Source organism: Aythya ferina, assembly GCF_964211825.1.
Source record: "Aythya ferina genome assembly, chromosome: 5".
Lineage (NCBI taxonomy): Eukaryota > Metazoa > Chordata > Aves > Anseriformes > Anatidae > Aythya > Aythya ferina.
In genome coordinates, this window is record NC_140301.1 from 29044011 (window position 1) to 29064890 (window position 20880).

Consider the following 20880-nt stretch of genomic DNA (forward strand, 5'->3'; position numbering starts at 1 on the left):
CATCTGGCTTGATGAATCAAAAACAGAGCAACATTGAACTGACTTATTTCTCTGTAGCCTGGATTCAGAAGTCTTGTGAAAACAAAGATATTTGCTGGCTGGAATATACGTCTCAATTACTTGAGATGTAACTAGTAAAAGAGGATTGGGGATTGAAGTAGTATCCAGAGATTGAGCAGGATTACTGAGTACAATTAGGGCTTTTGAGGGCTTGTTTAATAACTTCCTACTACTACTTGCTTTCATTCTGAATAAGAAATTGGCTGGAGAATTTGTATGGGTTTGTAAGGTACTGGGATGAGAGAGGTTTTAGGAAGCTGGGCAAGCTGAGAAGGAGGGGAGGAGCTGGCATGGTGGTGAGGGATGGGAATGAACCAGCAGCCTGGCACGTGAATAAACCCTGGAGGAAGATGCTTGGTGCATGAGCTGGTAACAACACTTGTATCTCCAAGATGTGAATGTAATTGCTAAGGAAGAATCTTTCAGTGTTGATTATGGCAGTGGTCTTTCTGTGCACAAGAGCCAGCACACCTCAGCTGGGAGGAGCAGAGATGGCTTAAGGTTTTCTCAAAGGTTTCAGTGTTTTCCAAGTAGGTACTGGAAGAGAGCTGATTAAACATATAGGACCTCTCTGAATCTAAGGGGGTGAGAGTTGAAAGGGAGCAAAGGACAAGAGTGAGGAACATTGTCTGGATACAGAAAGACTTGAGTAGAGAAATGTATGGTACTACTAGCCATGGCAAAGTTCAGCCAAAACCAAGACCAGCAGTAATAACCTGATGCAGTCACGCTAGTGTCTTTACCAGTAGACATGTTTTAATTTTCAAGGGTCAGTGAAATCTTGTAGCTAGGCCAGGTATGCAGCCATTTCTTGTGCACCTACAAAGCCAATTCTTACGTGACTGTCAGCCTGATTTCTTCAATCAAAACAGACATTCTCTATTGGGTAGCAGTTGCCCTAAACTAAATTAGCATCTGCCTGGAGTCCTATCAAGCAACATAAAATTAGTTTTGCTAATTCTTCCCTTCCTATTTGTATGGCTGAATTTCACTGGATTTCTCTCAGACTCAATTCCCCCCTCCAATCATCTCTTACCTCCAGATATGGACCAAGAAGCTTGTAAGATCTGTGATGATGCATTGTTCTACATGTCAAGATTATTTTTTTTAGGTAAAAGTAGGACTTTGCAGTGCTTTCAAAGACAGCTGCTGCCTGGAATAACTCTTCAGCCTGAAGTTGCTGAGCGCAAGGGAGGAGAGAGGAGAATGGTGGTGGCTTTTTTTTTTTTTTCTTTTCCCTTCTCCTTTCTCCGGAACAGGCTACTCTTCAACCAGAATATCCCTGACAGCTAGTTGCCCTGGATGCTTCTGCCTTGCTAGTAGTCTTGCTACTATTTAGATATCACTGAGCTACTTCTTGGGGTGTGGATGACAACAGCCATGGCATGGGCCTTTGTTGCTATCTACTACATTATTATTATTATTATTTTTTGACAGACCTCTGGAGTCTGCAGCACTTTGCAGCTGTGGTGACTAGAGCTTTCCTGAGACTTAGCTTTGAGCAGGGCGAGGGAACATGATTTGCTAGTTTCTTGCTTCTTGTTTAGATCAGAAGCTTGTGCTGTAATTACTACATGGGAGGCTGTAGGTGGATTGGAGAAAGGATTAGAGATACTTCATCTCCCTTGTTCCCTGCCAGTGTGTTAGCTTGCCTGCTATGACCTCAAGCAGTATAGTAGTACCACATGAGCAATAAGCCCTTGCGTTGTAGTATTCAGTGACAAAGCAAGCCCTGCTTCTTCTAATCCTTCCTACTGGTGCCTCTTTATTCTTTTGGAGTTCATCTTTATATAGGCTTTATTCCAGGCTGTTAGGAAGGAGGGACATCCACCAGTGAGAAGAGCAGTCTTGATCAATGGGGCCAGAAAAACAAACTCCTTCAGGTGAGGTCGGGCACAGCAGCTTCTTATGTTCCAGAAGGTGTGAAGAAAGAAAAATTGCTCAGCGTTGTTTGAAAGAGGCTCCCAGTACTCCTCCAGATGCGGTGGTGATGTGAGCACTACTCTTCATAGTTTGGGGAAGCTGAAAAAAAACTAAACCCTGTATGCAGAAGCTGGTATCACCAACTGCTTTAAGTCTGTCAACTAAAAATGTAAGTTTGGTCTGTGTCCACTTCGAGAAGTCTGACCAGTGAGTCCGAGTATGTGTTTGTACTGAGGCCAGGTCTTAGACCAAACTGAAAGAGATCCAGAAAATCTGAGGAATCCAGATAAAGCCACAGCTGTTTTGCCATAGCTTTCTCAATAACATTCCCTGAAAAGGAAGATGAGAGAGTGCAATAATCTTGCCCATTATCTGTGTCAAGGATTTATTGTTCAAAGGTTTCATATTTGCTTATATTAAGACTGATACCCTTCTCCCTTCAGGGAGGCAGACAGCAAAAATAGTCCAATATGTATGTTAGATTTTTGTTTAGCTTTCACTAGAGACACAAATACAAATAGCACAAAGTTAGCTGAGTACTTCCAGAACCCCAGTGAGTGCAACTGGAAGAAGGCTAACCTGGTGAGTTCTGCGTGAATTTGGGCTAGAGGTGACTAATTCTATGACCTGTCAACCCTGGACAGAAGAACTCTAGGTATGAAGGTACCCTGTTGGTGTTGACAGCTTTTGACTACAAGCATCTTAGTGACGGTGAAAGTTCACTTCACTTGTGTTTAAGGGACAATACTGTAGAGCCAGAAATACTCCAAAACTTATTTCTTTGGGAAAAAAGGAAATTGTCTGTCTCTCGCAAAAAAGGAATCTTCATGAGTATTTTGCAGCTTTTCACCTAAGTGTGAAAAATAGTTCAGCATAGCTGGAATCAACCTTTCCTCCAAGCTGAAAGTAAACAGACACTAAAGTAAACAGTCCCGTAGTACAAAATGTGAAAAAGCTGTCAACCTGAGAGAGTGAACAGCCTGTATGAAGATCAGTCACTCTCTAATGTCATCATTAATCCCCACATCTGCTTGGATGTGGGGATTAAGGATGTGTATAACATAGCGGGGTGAGGGGAAGGGATGCAGTATGATGGGAAAGGAATTTTGTAGTTTACAGGAGAAGCTCATACCAACAACCTGGGGCAGTGTCAAGATGCTTGTAAATGCTTCTTTTGAAGACACCTTTATCCTAGCTTCCCTTCCATTATTTAAAAACTGAAGGCCTCAGGAGTCTTTGAGCAGCAAACCCTGACAGGTTAGTGATGACCCTTGCAGAGTTTGGTGGGGAGGAAGGGTTTCTGCTGGGAACATCTTATGAACCATGTCTCTCACTTCAGTACTGAAAATGCTCTTGACCTGTGTGAAGAGCATGTCTTGCTAATGGAATAGCAACGTTGCTTGGTAGTTCACCACAAGTGATTAAAATGAAGCCTCTTACTCCCAAGCCATCAGAAGGCATGTGAACTCTGTACTTGAGCAGGATAGGAAGCCTTGCACACTAACTGCTTGTCACTTTGAAGTGGCATTGCGTAGTTTGCACTAAGTGGCAGTGCTGGAGCTATAGTAATGCTTGACCTGTTATGTGCTTTTCAAGTTTATTGACTGGCATCTAAGTTACTGCTGCAACACTTAAGAAAAACACAATTGTAAAGGAATCCTGTCTGCAGAAATCCAAAAATGTCGTTACTCCTCAGTGTATACACTAACACATTTCTGAACGTTGTCTGTCCCTGACAGCAGAGGATGGAATTAAAGCCAACAAGGATCCTTCATTCTCGCCTTGCACAAGCATTTTATCTTAAAACTGTCTTTTGTAGCTTTTTCAACTCCTGCAGTAGCCAGTACATATCTTGTCTGTTATGGAAAGCTTGTTATCATATGTTTGCATGGCCATATTAAGAGACTTTTTTGAGGTGGGAACTTTAATTTAATTAAAGCTGCATATTGGCGGAGCTGAAGTTCATGTCCTGAGTCTTGTACTCACAGCAGGTTCTTCCATTTGTGGCCCAGAAAGACTCCAGGAATGGGGAAAGCTTCTCTGCTACTGCCTGTACATGTACGGTGCCAGGGAGCTCTGACTGCCTGACGGTCCGAGGAAGCATTGTCCAGCACGTCATTCACACAGAGGGCTAAACTCGGCGGGTGGTTACCCATACAAAACTGAGGGAAGCATTTGGTTTAAATGCAAGAGGAAAGATGAGAAATATTGTAAACACTGTAAAATACAATGCAAACAGAATTGCAGAACAAAGTAATAAAACAATGACTCTTTCCCTTAGGGAGTTAGGAGAAAGAGTTTATTTTTCCTGACTTTTGACAGGAGTTTCAGTTCTGTTTCATATATCCTTTCCTGATTCTTTCCCTCTTGCTCTAAATTCCTGGCTGGCATATTTCTTTTCATGGCAGACAGGACTACTTTGTTCTGAATTTAAACCTTGCCTTAGATTAATGTATCAGTTTAGGTCAGTGTAGAATCCCCTGAGGCAGGTATGGCACCTGAAGCAGTGACTTTTAAGAAGTCATGCCTGGGATCCTTATGGTAACAAATGCATCTACTGGAGGGCTATTCTGAAGTGCTGACCTACAACAGCAAGAGTTAAGATTGCTAAATGGTATGTATTTCGGTAGTATGGTTTGACTTGTAAAGCTCAGTCTTTGAAACCACCTGTCTGCAGCTCAGACCCTAGGAGTCTGAATGTCAAACATGTTTGGACTGTGGATGTCACTACTGCAGTGTTTCCTGGAAGGAGCAAAGAGGATCTCATAGCTATTAACTGAGCAGTTAATAACTTCTGCTGATGAGAATGTGTCTCTACTGTTGCCTCTTAATCCATAGGCTGAAAGTCAAGGGATGAGTCAGCCTCTAAGATGCCAGGAAAAAAAACACCTTTATTTGTAGGAGCTCTGGAATAAGGTTAGCCATAAATGTGAGAAAGCTGTAGCTTTCGCAGTACTGGCAATGTGAGTTACTCTGAATTTAGCAGGGGAACATGATCATCTGTATTAACAAAGTGAAGTTCCTGTCTTTTCAGTTTCACAGTTTTTGATGCTTCAGAGGAGTAATAGACTAAATAAGGGCAACCTCCCTGTATAGCTGATGAGGTCAGGACCCTGTGGAAAATCTCTGGAGATGCAAAGGTCTCCCTTCTATAGAGGGAGACCTGTCAAGACAGCTATGTTCCCAGGCAGAAGTAGTAATAGAGCTTCAGATGCTTTGGTGTTGAAGTGTTGATGATAGTAAGTGCGAAGTCAAGTGTAACGCAGAGAACTCCCGATGCATCCACCTTCCACCGAGAGTTATCTTTGGTTAATCATTGTCTTTGGATTGTGTGGAGGTAAGTATATAGTTAAGAAAAGTGAACTCTTTAACGTTCACAGCACCTCCTTTTTCAATATTCCTCCTGTGCACTGGAATGTCAGACTTGGCATTCAGTTAGTGTACCTCTGCTGATGGGCAGCCAGCCCTTGCTGGGTTTGAACTAATGAGCTCAGCTATTTCTAATATCTACTTCTTGGTTCTGCTGTTGGCAGCAACCATAATGAAGGCTGGGTGCCAGCTTCAATTTGAAAGACTCTTTGAGTGTTTTAAAAGAATTGAGTTAAGAAGGACTGAAACTTGTAGGGCTATAGTGTTTTAATGGGTGGCATTTTCAATCCTGGAAGATGTACATGAACAAAGCATTTGAACTCGAAAGAATGCCCTTGTACAGTTGTATTTCCATTGGAGCTGAACTCTAAAGATATGTCTGCCTACCTGTGCGTGTAAAATCGTTTCTCATCTCTTTTCATGTGATGATCTCCTAGCAGCAGAGTAGAGCAGTTCCAGAGATGAGTTGTCTTCATACACCTGATATGTTTTTTTTTTTTTCCCCGTAGTGTTTAATGCATGTGGTCATCGCTGAAGTGAGATACTGGATGCGGTATAGACCGGACAGTGGTGACAATCTAGAGATTTTCCAGCTTGACATATGCTCAGCTGTATCTGTTTTGCTATGTGTGCTTAACTAATATGCATGCTAAAGGGAGTTAGTTACCTAGAAGATAGTATTCACAAGTTTAAAAGCAGTGAAAGTCTGGTAAAACTTATTATCTACTTTTTGCAGTGCAAGGTGTCTGCAATGAAAAGTAGGTTTTGTTTTTTGTTGGAGAGAATGAGCGATGGAAGGAGAAAATGTTTGTGTGTTTTCTGTCTTGCCAGTTTGGGATGTTTAGAAAGCTTATCAACTGCCCTGGAGACTCCATTTAGAGCAGGCTCCCTGCTCTTCAGCAATAACACTGTGGAAAGAAAGGGCAAAGTAATTCTATTTCTTGAGATAAAGAAAGGATGAGACTGTATTTAAGAGAAGGGTGGTTGGATGAGTTGTCAGGTTATAAAGACAAATTTTAAGGGCATTTGGAATTAAAGGGAAGCCTTTTATAGCTACCAGGCTGCTGATGGAAACTCAACAGAGAGCTTTTACTTCAAGTAGATTCATTTAAGAATGCTTCAGCAAGACTTGTTTGTAATTGGACGTGCTTGCAGCTGATGTGCATCCTCACGTTACATAACAGACTTGTGTAATAAACACATATGAAATAAAGGGTCTTCAACCCTTTGAGACAACTTTGGCACAAGGCAGGAGCATTGCTGAACAGTATTAGTGTAATGTTGGAAACTCCCATGAATAAAAGATTTGAAATAAGTTCAAGGGAAGGGTCTTAAAGTGTTCTTGAGCAGTAATAGATCCCACAGAGGTTCTAATGGAATTATTAGGAAGGAAGTAGTTACAGATGGAGGGGAGGATTACTGTAGATTACACAGCTTGATCTAACTAGGTGAACTATCATCTAACATTTCAAGAGTTTGTAACCAGTGGCCCCTTAACTTGTCCATGCTGTCTGCAGTACTTCAAGCTTTTTCAGATGGGTAGAGGGCATTCCTAGGACTGACTGTAGCCATTCCTACTACGTACGGGTGATAAATGGGCACAGGAAAGTATTCTTTCACAGCCACTTTCTGCATTCACCTGGGCAGTGTAGCCCATACACAGAACTCTGCAAAGCCTGGAGCTGACACTTAGTTTTTTTACATGGTGGAGTGTAAAAAAGCATGAACTTCAGTCTCCACCGCGATTCAAGAGATTTAGGGGCGAGAAGGTTTGCTCCAGATCTTGAAGAACATATGCAGTAGTTTAAAGCACTCGTCTACATGAAAGCCCTCTTATGTAAGGATAGGGAATGCTTTGGGCAAAAAGCTTGCTTGAGATACTGCCCTCTCTTAAATTGTATACCTAATGACAGTGCTTCAACCCTGCTGCTTTCCTGAGATCTCCTGAGTTTCTTTTGAGGAAAATATGCCCCCGTCCAGTGGAATAGCTGACTTCTCACCTTCTAGTGACAGCACAAAATTGTAATCCTGCTATATTTGCTAGGGGAAAAGAACAGTTTCGACTATCATTATGACAAACTGAAGTAGGGGATAGAGTTTCTCAAAGGAGGCCAACTCGGCATAAGTTACGTAGGATAATGTGTTGAAGTCTGGTTTTGTTTTTGAGTTATACTGAAGAAGCAGAGGACTCCCTAAACCAGACAGACTGGATTGGGTTATTAAACAATACATTTTATTAAAGACAAGATTCCACCTTTATGTCAGTGGAAGTTTTGCCATTGTTTCCTTTGGGACCAGAAATGCATTTCTTGACTACGCAAACATCTGGATTTTCTATCTGATTCAACATATATATATATATATATATATATATAGTAGCAAAGTTAATGAGAAGAAATAGTCCAAGTTAAACATACCTTCTCTTGTCAATGTGTTTGACAAATTAAATTTAATCTTAAATTTGTTCTAGGCTTGCATGTCATCTTGGCTGCAAGAATAATCTGACTGGGAGAGTGAGCTTTGACAGAAGCTGAAGTAATGTTATTTCAAAGGAATTAAATCAGTCTCTACCTTAATATTGCCAAACTTACTACTAAGGCTTAAAAGTCATGTTAGAAATAGAAGACTTGAGCAGAAATTTCTATTTTGTGTTCTCAAGATTTTTCCTCCAGTGTTCAGTTGATCAGCATTCTGATCTGGGGTACAATGTGCTTCAACAAACTAGATGCTTACAAAAGTAAAATAACAAAAAAAAAAAAAAAAAAAGTGATAACAGGCACGTGGGTAAAAATTCTGTGGAAGAAGAGAGAGTTTTAAAAGCTTAAATGAACTTCATGTTCTTTGTCTCATAGTTTGGTACTTTCCTTCCCACAAGTCAGAAGTAGTTAAGGAGTTGTGCTTATTGCAAAAGCTTGCACCTCAAAAGCAAGAGATACCATTTTAAAAGGTCACTTTCTCACTGCAGTGTTTTTTGTTGTAAAACAATAAAAACGCACACAAAATCTCCCCTCTCAAAAAAAACCCAAAACAACAAAGAAACAAAACAAAAAACAAAAACACACCAAAACCACTAAAATGAAAAACTACCCAATAAACAAAAAAACAGCAGAGATTCTCTGTTACAGTTCAAATTCTAAGGCTTTTCTACTTAACTATTTGTAGGTGAGCTCTTTAAATACTCTCTTTAGAAAATTTTGTTGGCTCTCGTACCTTATCTTCTAAAAGTAGAGTACAGCCTCTTTGTCATGTTTTTCTCTAAGCTGATTCCCCAAAACACAGTGTTATTTCCCTAGCTAGAAGTCTTCTAGCAGATGAAGCACAATACTTGACCACTTGTAGGGGCTTGCACAAAACAATAGGGGGGAGGGGAGATTGCTGTAGAAAAGCAGGGTTTCTAGCCTGTACGGGGAAAAAAAAAACCTTGAATTTAACTCATACAAATACATACCGAGTTTGTCTGCTTTGTGGTGTGATCCCATATGTTTGCCCAGCCTTCACCATCCTTAAGCACTGGCTGTGTGCTTTGAACCTATTCTTGTTTGCACAGCTGGGGGCTTGGGGTTGAAACGTAAGTGGTGCTTTAGCTTAGGCTAGACTCTAAGCTTTGCAGGTGGGATGACTCAAGGAATATAAGTATTGCAGTGTCCTTCTCGTAAGTCCCTTCTGTCTGAGGAAGGATCTGAGCCTGTTAATGGGTATCATAAATAAAAAAATAAATAAATTACACAACTGGCTTCTTAGGAAGCTGCCTTTGAAAGCTTTTTATTTTTTATTTTCACCCCACCAGATGGGTTCTGAGGCTGAAGGCTCTGGTTAGCTGGTGGGAGCCATGGTGGTTCTGGCTGGCCGGCATCTACCTGCAAGCCATGCTAGGCCTCTCTCTGCCAGAGTTTCTAAGGCTTTCAGGCTTTCTTTCTCTCTTTCTAGAAGCCAGATGCTTTGAGTCTCTGGCTTAGAGCGTGATCATTGACACCTTTGAGGGTTGCTGGTTCCATGGCAGGAAACCTGGCTGAGCTCCCACCCTGTGGCTGAGGTGCTTGGGCCCTGCGGGCAGCCTGCCATGGGGCTGAGCCCCCCTGCGATTAACACGGGGCCTCGGCTCCAGCTCTGCCTCCAGTAAGGCTGGTTGCACCGGTTGGGAGCCTGAAACCAAGGCATAAATCTGTAAGGTTGAAACCAGGAAATGCGAAATGATACTTTCCAACAGCAATAAAAATGTCCAGAACTTTGTAGTCTCTTCTAGTGTATAAAATGGTATGGGTTTCCCGGGAAAGTCTCTGGGAAGGACTTGAGACAGGCCAGTCTGATTGCTTAGACAAATGGGTGGGTGCCCCGAGTGGTGTGAGCGTGCCTCGATTGATCACTTTTTCCAAAGGTGTGTTCTGGGGATCTTTAAACTTGCAGTCTGGCAAAGCTGGAGTAGGCCATTGCACATGCCGTTTCCTCTCTCTCCCTACTTATTTTTTCTATCCAGCAGCCCGCGCTAATCTGAAGCAAAGTTGCTAAATAGCTGAGGCACCTCAGTTTTCAACTGCAGCGGACCCTTGTCTTCTAGATTTGTTTCTTAACAGACTTCCAGTTTCTCACATTCACGTCACTTGTGTCCCTTGCTCCCTCTTCCCCCAAAGCTTTGCGAAAGCACTTTGCTCTGACACTGCAATGCTATGGCCATTTCTCCTCACCCCCATCACAAAGGGCTGAGCTGCTCTGTTTGTGCTTATAATGTACCCAGATGGTGAATAGAATGAGTGACCACCAAGCTCATTTTCACTTGTGGGGTCAGACCTTTCTCCGCTAAATAACACAAGTGTTCCCAGCTGCTGTGCAGCTGCAGGGAGTCTGCTTTCCTTCACAGGCATTAAAAACCCTTTAATCAGTGTTTGTTGTTTGTCAGCAGTGGTGTTGAGGTGTGGAGAAAAAGAACAGATATGCTTTGTTGGCAAAGTTAACTTTATTCTGACCTCTTATCTTTCGTTTTTCTTTTCAAGTCTGAAGAAGCAGAAAGTAGTTTGGGAAGTGGTTTCCGCAAGCACCTGTGTAAATGTATTTGCTGAAGGAGGAGGTTTATACCCTTATACAGATACTGCATTTGACAGAAAAAGATGCTCTGAGAGCTGCACCGAACTGGAAGCTCTCTAAGGGAGGGACTCTCAGACTGATTGGTGTGGGAACTTCAGGTTCCCTTAATGTAAGTGAATGCTACAAAAATACAAATATTGGTGCATAATTCTAGTGTTACTTATGCTTATTTTAGTATAGAGTCTGTGTTTAAGAAATACTATTTGTAATGTGGTCAATTTTAACATTTTCCTGGAAAATAGGTTCTTCCTGCCAGTTCTTTTTTTGTTGTTGTTTTTTGGTTCTGCTTTTAATAGGTCTTCCCCCATGGAGGGAAAAGGACTGGTAAGCCTGTGACTCCAGTCCCATTTTTTTTGGATGTAATTTGTTCTAAGAAAATGAGAGCACAGGTGTCAAGAAGAGGCTTCGAGAAATCTCAGAGAAGATACGTGTAGTTATTTCCCTCTTTTTTCTAGATGAGGATTTGTACAGCTGGTGCTGCACACTTGTTCACAGGGTTACTTCTTCTCTGGGTGCAGAACTGTTTACGTTGTGTGTCCAGCACCAAGCACACCTCCACGCGTGTTGATTCTGTTGTTGGCAAAACCTGTTTGTGTGGACGTCCTGAGGCGGTTAGGACATGAGGCTTTGATTCTGGCTTCCAGGGTGATGATAGGACAGTCTGCGAGAAGTTAAATCCCTTATCTCACTGCTCTCTGAAGGCACCTGAGATTCACAGGACTGCATTGGTGATGTTTGAGGGTCAGTGGCCAGGTGTTAGGGTACCTCATGCGCATCTGCCTGTCTCAGCAGTACCTCCTGCAGCAACTGAGGGGCTCTCCTGGAGCAGGGTTGTGCTTCTTGGGGGAAAAAAAAAAAAAAAAAAAAAGCATCTGCTTGCTTGAAATGGGGATGAAGAACTGGGAACAAGTCACTTTTGAATTGTAGCCCTGATTGTGACAGTGATAGATTTGATTGCTCTCCTTGCTCTCTCACTTGTTTCCCTCCCCAGGTGGGCAGACCTATTTCAGCATTCATCCAGTGTTTTTCCTCTGCTCGTTGCTGAGGCTACTAACAAAGGAGTGCGGTTGTCCTGCTCTCAGAGAGGCAGAATGCAGGAAAGAAAATGTGTGCTGGGCAGGAAGGGATGGACGCTTGAGATAAACTAGTACCTTAAATAACTGTGGATGCGATGTGGTGATGATTAGCAATGTTCATGTGACAGAAGCAGAACTGGTGGGCAAAGAACTTCCATTTTATTACCTGAAAGCTGCCAGGGCTGCCAAGCCAAAGAAGGGCTCTGAGCCATGGTGAAGCAGGTGTCCTGCAAGGGGGAGTTTTTGAAGCCCTACGGGAATGTCTCCAGGAGATGCAATCTTCCTGGCACTGCTGGCTGATCACATGAAGAGGACCCTGATCAGACAGGCACGATCCTGGATCCTTCTGGAAATTAATGCAAACTTTTACAATTAAAATCTAGTCGAACAAAACAAGCACCATCTTGTGCAACTACGTAAACCATAAACTTTTTTTGGCAAGGCAGGTGTGGCATCTTCAGTGCCTGGAAAGCACCTAACGCTGTGTGGGATCCCTGCTGTAATCCAAATTACAAATGCTAAAAAGGCTTTGATATTTTTTTTATTTTTTATTTTTTTATAGAGTGGTTCTTGGCTTCGTTTGGGTAGGCAAAAACTTCATAGAGACTGCATTGGGGCATGCTGCGTGTTTCCTCAGGCCCTCATAATTAATCAATGTCGAGCTGTTCCTTCCCATCCCTCTGTAAGGAGAGGCACCCGTGGAAAGCTGCTCCATAGCTTTGGCTTTAGCTCATTTGTATGGGCTGCCTGTAAGCAGCTTTATATTCCTCACGTATGCCCCCTCTGGGAGCAGGGGCTGCCCTGTCCCTTATGGCCCTTTGGCAAGTAGTTTGGTGCAGGCGACAGAAGGCTTAGGTGAGTTTTTGTGATACACACTGAGTTTTCAATATGTTTGCAGCATGGTTTGATGATGGAAATTAATATTCTGTTTTTTGGTGCTCTTCTGGAAGTCTCTGATATGTGGGACTTGGTTTCTGACACGAGGAGCTGCAAAAACTGCTTCATGCTGGTATCTCAAGTCCTCAAAGCCATGCTAAATGGCAAATACGTCTGTTCCTTCTGAAGCAGAATGGCTTTGGTGTTTAACTGAGTGTTTAACCAGTGTGTGTACCATACAGTTCTGTCAGTTCTGCTTTAAAGTCTGTTTATATAGACAGCTGAGAAGCCTTGCAAGTCTTTGAGAAAGAGTCTCTGACACTGCACGTTGGGAGGGAGCTTCAGCATCATCAGCCTGCTGCTTTTTGGTGCGTGTTTACAGTCACTGCGCCCTGGGGGCTGCAGAAAGATGTGGCTGCACCCAGAGAGCAATTCCAAGCTCGCTTGTGGTAGTCCAGCCCCTGACAAGAACTGGGCAAAAATCTGGTCGAACTTTACAGTGTTTTTATAGTCTAGTCCAGGTCTCTATAAACCATTTAAAATTGCCTTCAGGTTTAAATTTTCCAATTTCCCATTTGGAACAGGTGTTGCCAGGTTATAGAAAGTGTTGCAGAAAAGGAACAAAAACATTTTAAAAACTCTGCTGTTACAAATTTTGGCAAGTCTCTGACAGATGAGAATTAAAAAAAAAAAAAAAAGTTTGCCCCACCCAAATTAAAACAAGTGCAGACCTTGCTTACTTTTCCCAGCTGTCATGTTTAAATAGGGTTTTTAGTATTGCATGAGTTTTCAAAAGACTCAGCAGTATAGAAGGTAATGTGTTTTCATACGAAAATATTCAACTTCTCAATTGTTTTTCATCTTGCTTAATTGGGGGGCAGGGATGAAATTTTTTTGTTTGTTTGTTTTGTTTTTTTTTTTTTTTACAAATGTCAAAAAATAAATTTCTGAGATGCACGTTGCTGGGATGGTTAAAAACCAACCCAAAGCAGGCTTGAGGCAATGTTTTTTCAACAGCTTTAACCTCAAAGCAGGGAGCAGACAGCTTTGTAGGCAACTGTGAGACCAAGGTGATTATGGCCGTGACTCACACTTCCCTGTAAGGCATCCAGCTATCAACACGCTTGGCGAGCCGTGGCTGTGTGCATGCAGGCAGGGTGTCAGTCGGTGCCCCCTTGCCAGCCAGCTCCCAGCTGCTGAGCTCAGGAGTGCTCTGACAGCAAGCTGGGGGGGTAGCGGCGTGCTAGAGAGCAGCTCTGATTCCCTCGGGCTCACGAGAGGCTTCAGAGATGGAGCTTGGGAAGGGGAAGTGCCGCGCTGGTTTAACTTTCCTTCCCCGTTCCTTCTTAATCCTCGTGGGACTTGTTTCAGGAGTCCCGTGAAATCTTCCTGCGAGCAGGTGGTTGAGTTTGGGGAGTAATTAAGGGTCTGACTGTCAAACCACTAAGTAAGGCAGTGAAAAGGGCTGCTGCTGTAACGTCCTGTTGAAACTGCATTTATGGAAAGAGGACTGATAATCAGGGTCCTCAGCATGGACTTGGGAAAGAGACCTGGGTATCGCTGTAGGCAGCTCAGGGTGCAGCTGAGGGCACAACAGGAAAGTACCACCACATGTAGGGCTTTGCAGGCTGAGAAATGAAAGGTGGGGACTCATCCATATGTGCATTGTGGGATTCAGCATCTCCAAAAGATAAGGCAGAAGCCAAGGTGACTTCACTGCCGTTTCCCTTTACTGATCATGGGATGGAGGACATCATCTGAGCAAGGAATTGAGGGACTGACAGGAAAGGAGTGACGAAAACCAGGCTGCATCCGAACTGAATGCTCAGAAGAAGAGGCATTCAGAAAGATAGCAAGAACAAACCTTCTGAAGGGAAGCAGTTTTTCACGTGGTGTGCAGTAGGGTCCTGGGATGCATGGATGCAGTTGTTAGCTTGGCAGGATGACATCGGAAAGGAGCAAAACATGGCCTTGGGAACGTGTAGGTATGCTGTTGCTGGTGGTATCCACAGATGATACATGTATAAGCAATGCTTTAAAAAACAAATAACTGGTAACATAAAGCTGGCCACATCCGTGGTTCAACTACCAGGGCCAATCTTGATAGGTTATCTGGGTTCTTCCATCCTTGGTGATGAGTTCCCTGCACCTCTAACTAGCGTTGTCTAGGACCAGATCCTGTTTGCGGCGGGGCGCTGGGTGAGCTGGGCTGATGTGACTCAGTATTGCCCTTCCCGTGTGGGTTTTGTTTGGCTTTGCACAATTTGTGTTTTCAGAGGTGAGGCAGAGTGAGTAATGTTTCCCTTCTGTTAAAGAAAATGGAACGGCAAAGACCGTTATTTTCTTTAAAAGATATAAGTGTTTCATTTTAGGTTCCCTTCAGGCAAAGTCAGCTCTGGTAGGCAGCTTGAACTGCGTTATGGAGCACATTGCTATTATCATAAAAACAAAATATGCTGCACTGTGTTTTGGGAAATTAAACAACCCCCTTTTTTTTCTCTCCCACTTTCCCTCCTTCCTTTCTTCGCTTCCTTCCTTCAGTTTTTAATCAGCGACCGTGACAGAGACCCTCAGTGTAACCTGCATTGCTCCAGGTCCCAGTCCAAGCCCCTGTGTGCTTCCGACGGCAGGACGTACGAGTCCATGTGCGACTACCAGAGAGCCAAGTGCCGGGAAGCGAGCCTGAGTGTGACACATCGGGGCCGGTGCAAAGGTAGGTGGATTTCAAACACCTTCGAGTGGAGGAGTGGGAGCCCTACCAACTACCAGACTATTTTTTTTTGTTTAGTACCATGCTCTGTGAGTAGTGATTTAAACTATGCATTAATATGAATATGGTATCTGAGTCTGGGGTGTAGGTGGCAGGAGCAGGAACCAACAGAATTATGAATGAAAGGAAGCAAAGGAGCCAGAGAAGCCAGGAAAAAAAAAAAAAAAAAAACAAAAAAAAAAGGGCCCAAATGTGCGTCTATGGAGCAGAAGGGGCTGGCTTCATGGAAATGCCCAGTCAAATCCTGAAGGAGATCTTCCTTGCTGCCTGTATCAATGAGAAACTGAGATACCTTTGAGTGGTAGGAATGTGCAGCAGGGAAGAACATCCAGGCACATTAGGTGAGTATGTCTGAAAAAAGACCAGCCAGCCTTTCTGTGCTGAGCACAGAATGTGTGCAAGTCTTTACATGGCCTCTATTTTGCTTCTCTGCTGTTACATATTTACTTAGAAGTAAGGATATTGTCTTACTGAGAGACAGTAAGAATACTGTCTCTCAGTTCGTCTTTTCTTCAGCATACCCTAAAGTTGAAGTTGCATCTTTTTTATTTTAGGATGTTGGTGTCTTGTCACACAAATAGTTTGCTTCTGCAGTGAAGTGAAAAATTGTTGAGTGCGTTTTCTGGGAGCACAATTGACTTAGGGCAGATGGCACAGATGTTTTTAGCAATTGGTTAAAGTGACAGAAGACATTCATTAAAATCCCTGTGGAAGGATAAATAGGCATATGTTTAAGTCTAAATTGTTTATGAAAGGTTTTGTTTTGTTTTTCTACTATAAAAATGCATTTTTAAATTGCTGTCAGAATTGCTTGTTCTAAACTGGAAATCTTTTTTTCAATGTATTGACAAATGTTATAGTTTAGGTGAATTATGAGCATGACAGCAAATATTGCTATGTTTTAAATGGTTTGGAAAAAAGCTTCCTTGTATGTTTATTCTTGCCACTGCTGATTTGCTTTATGGTAGCTTTTCTCCTATAGCAGAGTGGTTTAAATAAAAACAACAAAAACAACCCACCCCAATTCCGTGGCTGATATTGGCACACAAACTGGCACTGTTCAGTTGCTTAAATCATAAGATCTGTAATGTGTTACAGCTCGTGTGCAAAAGTGTCTGTTTTTGGAAACGGAGAAAATGTTGATTGCAAAACTGTACAGTCTAAAGACTTCCAAAGAAATAACTAAAGGATTTTTTTCTTAAGCACAGATAAAGTATAGACAACTAAAGTATTAGACAACTGAAATGTTTAGCTGGAAATGCTTATGTTCTCCTTCCTTTTTCCCCTTACACTGTGTTAACTGTACAGCACCTAATGACCTGGGAATGTTCGACAACTGCAAGTCTTGCTTTTAAGCCACCGTCTAACAGTCCAGTGAAACCTTGGGAAGTAGAAACATTCTTTTAACTATCACATTCAAATTTAATTTTGCTGGTAACTTCTTTGTGTGCTGTTATGGAAAAGTTCTTTTGTTTTTTGAGTTATGCTGGGAATATGACTTCTAGTTGTGCATAGGGATAATTGCTCTTGGCAAATGCAGACAGTGGCAAGACCAGGTGTGTCTAACTACAGGTCTATATTTTGTACCCTCACAAAGAGGGGGGAGGAACCACCAGCAGTGTCTGAGCATCTTCTGCCACTGGGTTTATGCTGAACAGCTTTCATTCCTTCTGCATGACAAAGATGCTCTACAGGGGAACTCCCATAGAACTGGGAAGGATCCCAAGGACCATCCTGGTAGATCCTGTATCCAAGAACTTACCCCTGTGAAATGAGTGCTTTTAACTTGTACTTCCCTCTCCAAGGGGGGAAAGAAAAAAATCTAGTAACTAAAATAAGGAAAAGAGGAAGTATCTTGTGGATGGCAAGGCATGGCCCTGCACCCCAGATTACTTCAGGTTTCCAATTTCATGCGCTGATAGCTTGAACTGTGCTGTGCTAAGGCAAGCAGAATGGTTTCCATAGTGAGAACAGAACCTTTTTGATTCAGTTCAGCTTTCTGCTCTCTCTCAAGAAGCTAAGGACCTTTAAAGATGAAATTTTGCCAGCCCTTTGGGAACTATAACTCTTATTCAGCTCTTGCTCCTTGCTAGCTTCCTCATGTGCAATGAAAATTCTCCAGTGGTAAATTATTCCAAACTCTCCTAACCCTTATGCACATACATCACAAAGGGTTACAGATGAGGACTAGCTTTAAATGATCAAGCTATGGCACCTGTGAGAAATGGAGCCTCGCTGAGATTCCAGAGAATAGTTCCAGACGTAGCTGTGTGTAAAATACTCAGCCAAGCACTTGTACCTGGATCTTTTGTCAGCTGGCATCTTAGGATCTTATGTCAAATAACAAATTCTGCCTCAAAACTTTGCAGAGATGTAGGACAAATACTTGTTAAATGAGTCTTGGCAAGCTGTCAATATTGTACAATGTTTTAGGTTATATTGGATATCTGTGCCTTAAAAACACTTAAGTTCTGTGTTAACTGGTTAATTTCTAGGAATTTGCTTGGCCAATTTAATTAAAAAGAAAAAAAAAAAAAAAGAGGCGGAGTGTGTCCTAAAGAGAAAACTCTTAGATTTACAGTGGTTGGTTTTAAAAGTGGCGGTACAAGGCTTGTTCTGCAATTACAAGTCCCAGTGCAGAATGAACCTGTCTGTAGGTTACTGGTGGGAGTTGGAACAGGAGTCTTCAGCCCATATTCCAGGGACACCTGTATGAACACAAGTTTTGGCTAACGTGCTGGAAAGGAAGGTCTCATTCTGATTAGTGATGGGTTCTTTGAAGGTAACTTTCCTCCTGTACCTACTGTTCTCATTGTAAGGGAAATGAGGTGCTGAACCCACTCTTTGTTTTAGCTCACTTGCCAGATTCATGTATTTTGCCTTTGAACCTTCTCCCTAGGCAAGGGAGAAAAAAGTGAGGCCTTCCTTGGCAGCAGTGTCAAAATCTGAAATGAGGCTTTCAATCTCTTTGCAAATTTTGGCATGTTTTTAGATATGCTCCAAATAAGTTAAGGAACTCGGGAGCCGCAGCGGTGTCTGGGTGTCAAAGAAGCAGCAAAGTGCGTCAGCAGGGAAGGAAAGAGGCTAGATATTCCAGGTGTAGGACTGGAGTGAAGTGGAAAACAACTGGGAGGGTGGAGAATGATCGACACCATGTGGGACAGATGGGCACGTTTTTGTAGTTGGCTCAGCTTCCATTTTTGTCTCTTATGCAAAGACACAGATCATTGGCTGGAGTAAATGGATACGAATCCGCTGATTTCAGTGTAGCTGGGCTGCTTCATGCCTGATGGGGTCTGGGCTGTGTGTGAGACAGTTACCTAATGTAACTGTAAATAGTTCAAGAGCTGCATTTAGATCAGTTTTTGCCATTGAGCTTTTGATAAAAACAAGGTAGAATTAAAACTAAATAGAAAGGTCTTTGTGGCTTGCTGCTCGTGGTCTGTAGATGTTCTGTTTTATATTGTTAGGATAGCTTAGGTCTTTGTACCAGGATGCTGCGTGGTGTCGGAACTGCCTCTACCTGTTGAAGAGAGGATGCCTAAATTCTTGGGGCCTATTCATGAGCGCACTGTGTATATTATGAGGGACGTGGTGGTCTCGTTTGAATAAACTATTCATGGATAAGATCAACCATGGTAACTAGCCAACTTCATTGCAAAATCCAAAGCTATGTGCACCTGTACTCTGCAGATTAGGCCCCAGATGTCAGGAACATCACGTGTAGTTCAGTTCATGGTTGCCAGCTACCAGCTTGAGAATTAATTTTCTTTAAAAGGCAACCTTCTGAGCTGCAGTGAATCTGTCCTAAGTTTAAAATATTTAAAGTAAAAATTATTAGACAGCTCTGCATTTAAAAATGGCATCCTCATGTTTTTTCACTTTATTTAGGGGAAGAAGGTCGTCTTTAGTCTGTCTGGACTGTGAAACTGGACTGTATTAATGCCATTCTGTTTTTAGAAGCTTGGTGTTTGATTCTTCTGAGAACATTTTTAAGAAAATAGAAAAAGTGCTGAAACACTCAGTTAATCAGAATGCAGAACAGGGTATGTGAACCTATCGTGTAGCATCAGGCTTTAGTAAAATTTGTAAAGCATCTTACATTTGGGGTGAGCCATTTGACAGCTACTCTTTAATGCTTGGCACTTATGTAATATTTTATATTTTCTAATTAACAAAGCAAAAATAGCAAGGTGAAGTCATCCCACTGAAATCACATGTTGATGTAAACATTATAAAAATACCAGCCCGTGGAGTGAGGAAGAGAAGGATTGACAGTCCTTTTAAAAACAAACTGGTAGATGTTGATATTAAAGGCACTGTTTTTACTGGAACCGACCCGTGAAACGACAGACGAAAAAGATAGCAGTATGCATGCACCTCTCCAGCCAGCACAGTGGGGATGGTGGTTCCAAGTCAAGGCTGTAAAAGGACTGGCATGACCTTTGGAAATCAATGAGGGAGGATGGGAGAAGTAATTAGTGCTGAGCCTTCACGAACAGGAGAGAAATTGTCCATTTTAGCTGTGTGTCAGCAACAATTTCTGGAAGTGACAGCACTTGAGTGAAGGATTGATAGGTGAAAGAGGATGTCACCGCAATGATGAGCTCTTAAATTTTCTGTTGTATCAGTGGTGCGCTACACAATGTGGTCTACTGGGTGACAGCAGGTAGTCTGGTCCATAAAGGCCAGCTAAATTTGCCAGAAAGGGCACCATCACCTTAGTATAGACAGCATGTTTGTATCATCTCAGAGTAAGGGCTTGATTTTGCATGTGTTAGACAAACTGAACAAAAAATCTGAGTTAGGTTTCCTTCTGCCTAGACTCCCAACATCTTTGTGCTACAGGGATACCACGGAGTGTTTGCTCCTGCCAATATGGTGAAGTGTCCCGTTTTGGTTGCGTAGGTACTGCCGCACTACCACTGACATGGGCGCTGTGTGCTTTACACTTCTGCATCATGTTCAGGAGGGAACCTGGGTATGCTTGTCTGCAGTCCTGCATTCTCACACGGAGAGACTAGGAAACACACTTTAATTGTGAATGTGTGCTTTGATTGTCATGTGACATATTTTCAGCTCTTGTTTTTTCACGTACTCTTCTTCTGTGCTCAGATCTCCATAATCTGGGCAGATTTTTTTTTTGCTGCTTAGTCGTCTCCTCTGAAGCAGAACTTGAAGGTGTTTTTTAATCAGTTGGCTGTGTAAAACAGGTGTGGCCATACCATCTGGTTTGATAATAACATCTTGTGTCATGCCAAGCAAGATTAGACTCCTAGGCCTGAATGGGAGATGTGCAGGTGATAGTTAGGTGTTCTAGTTACCAGCATTGCCTGGGCTTCCTTTTCAGCCAAAGGAACTAGCATATTTTTCCAGCAGAACCATCCTCTGGTTGAGGTGTGCAAGCAAGGTCTGATAATCTGTTTGCTTTTTCAAGCAAAAATGAAACAAATAAACAAAAAAACATCCTACAGGTTATATCAAGGCAGCTGTAATCAGAAAAAACAAACAAACAAAAAACTGTTTCCCTAAATTTAGTGTAACTTTATTTCAAGAAAGTCTTTCTACTCTGTAATAATCTCAGTCTTTGTATGAGTTTAGGTCCACCTGAGATCAAATCCCCATGTGCAAAGGGCATTGTGCAAACATTGTGCAAATAAGTTACAAGCTAAATTTAAGAGTTATGTAGGATCAGCAGGGACACGAGGTCATAGGTAATGGACTGGT

At 42.4% G+C, this 20880-nt stretch overlaps 1 protein-coding gene across 9 annotated transcripts in view; it reads left to right on the forward strand.

The window, feature by feature from the left end:
- The window catches only part of SMOC1 (SPARC related modular calcium binding 1), a 123950-nt gene that overhangs the window by 23367 nt on the left and 79703 nt on the right, over positions 1 to 20880 (forward strand). For 8 of the 9 annotated variants that reach the window (XM_084519890.1, XM_084519891.1, XM_084519884.1 and 5 more), the window contains one exon: positions 14925 to 15096. In XM_084519890.1, the coding sequence (XP_084376016.1) occupies positions 14925 to 15096 (172 nt within the window). Of the gene's footprint in view, positions 1 to 10341; positions 10541 to 14924; positions 15097 to 20880 lie in introns of those variants that run through there. The other variant, XM_084519889.1, reaches the window with a different exon arrangement.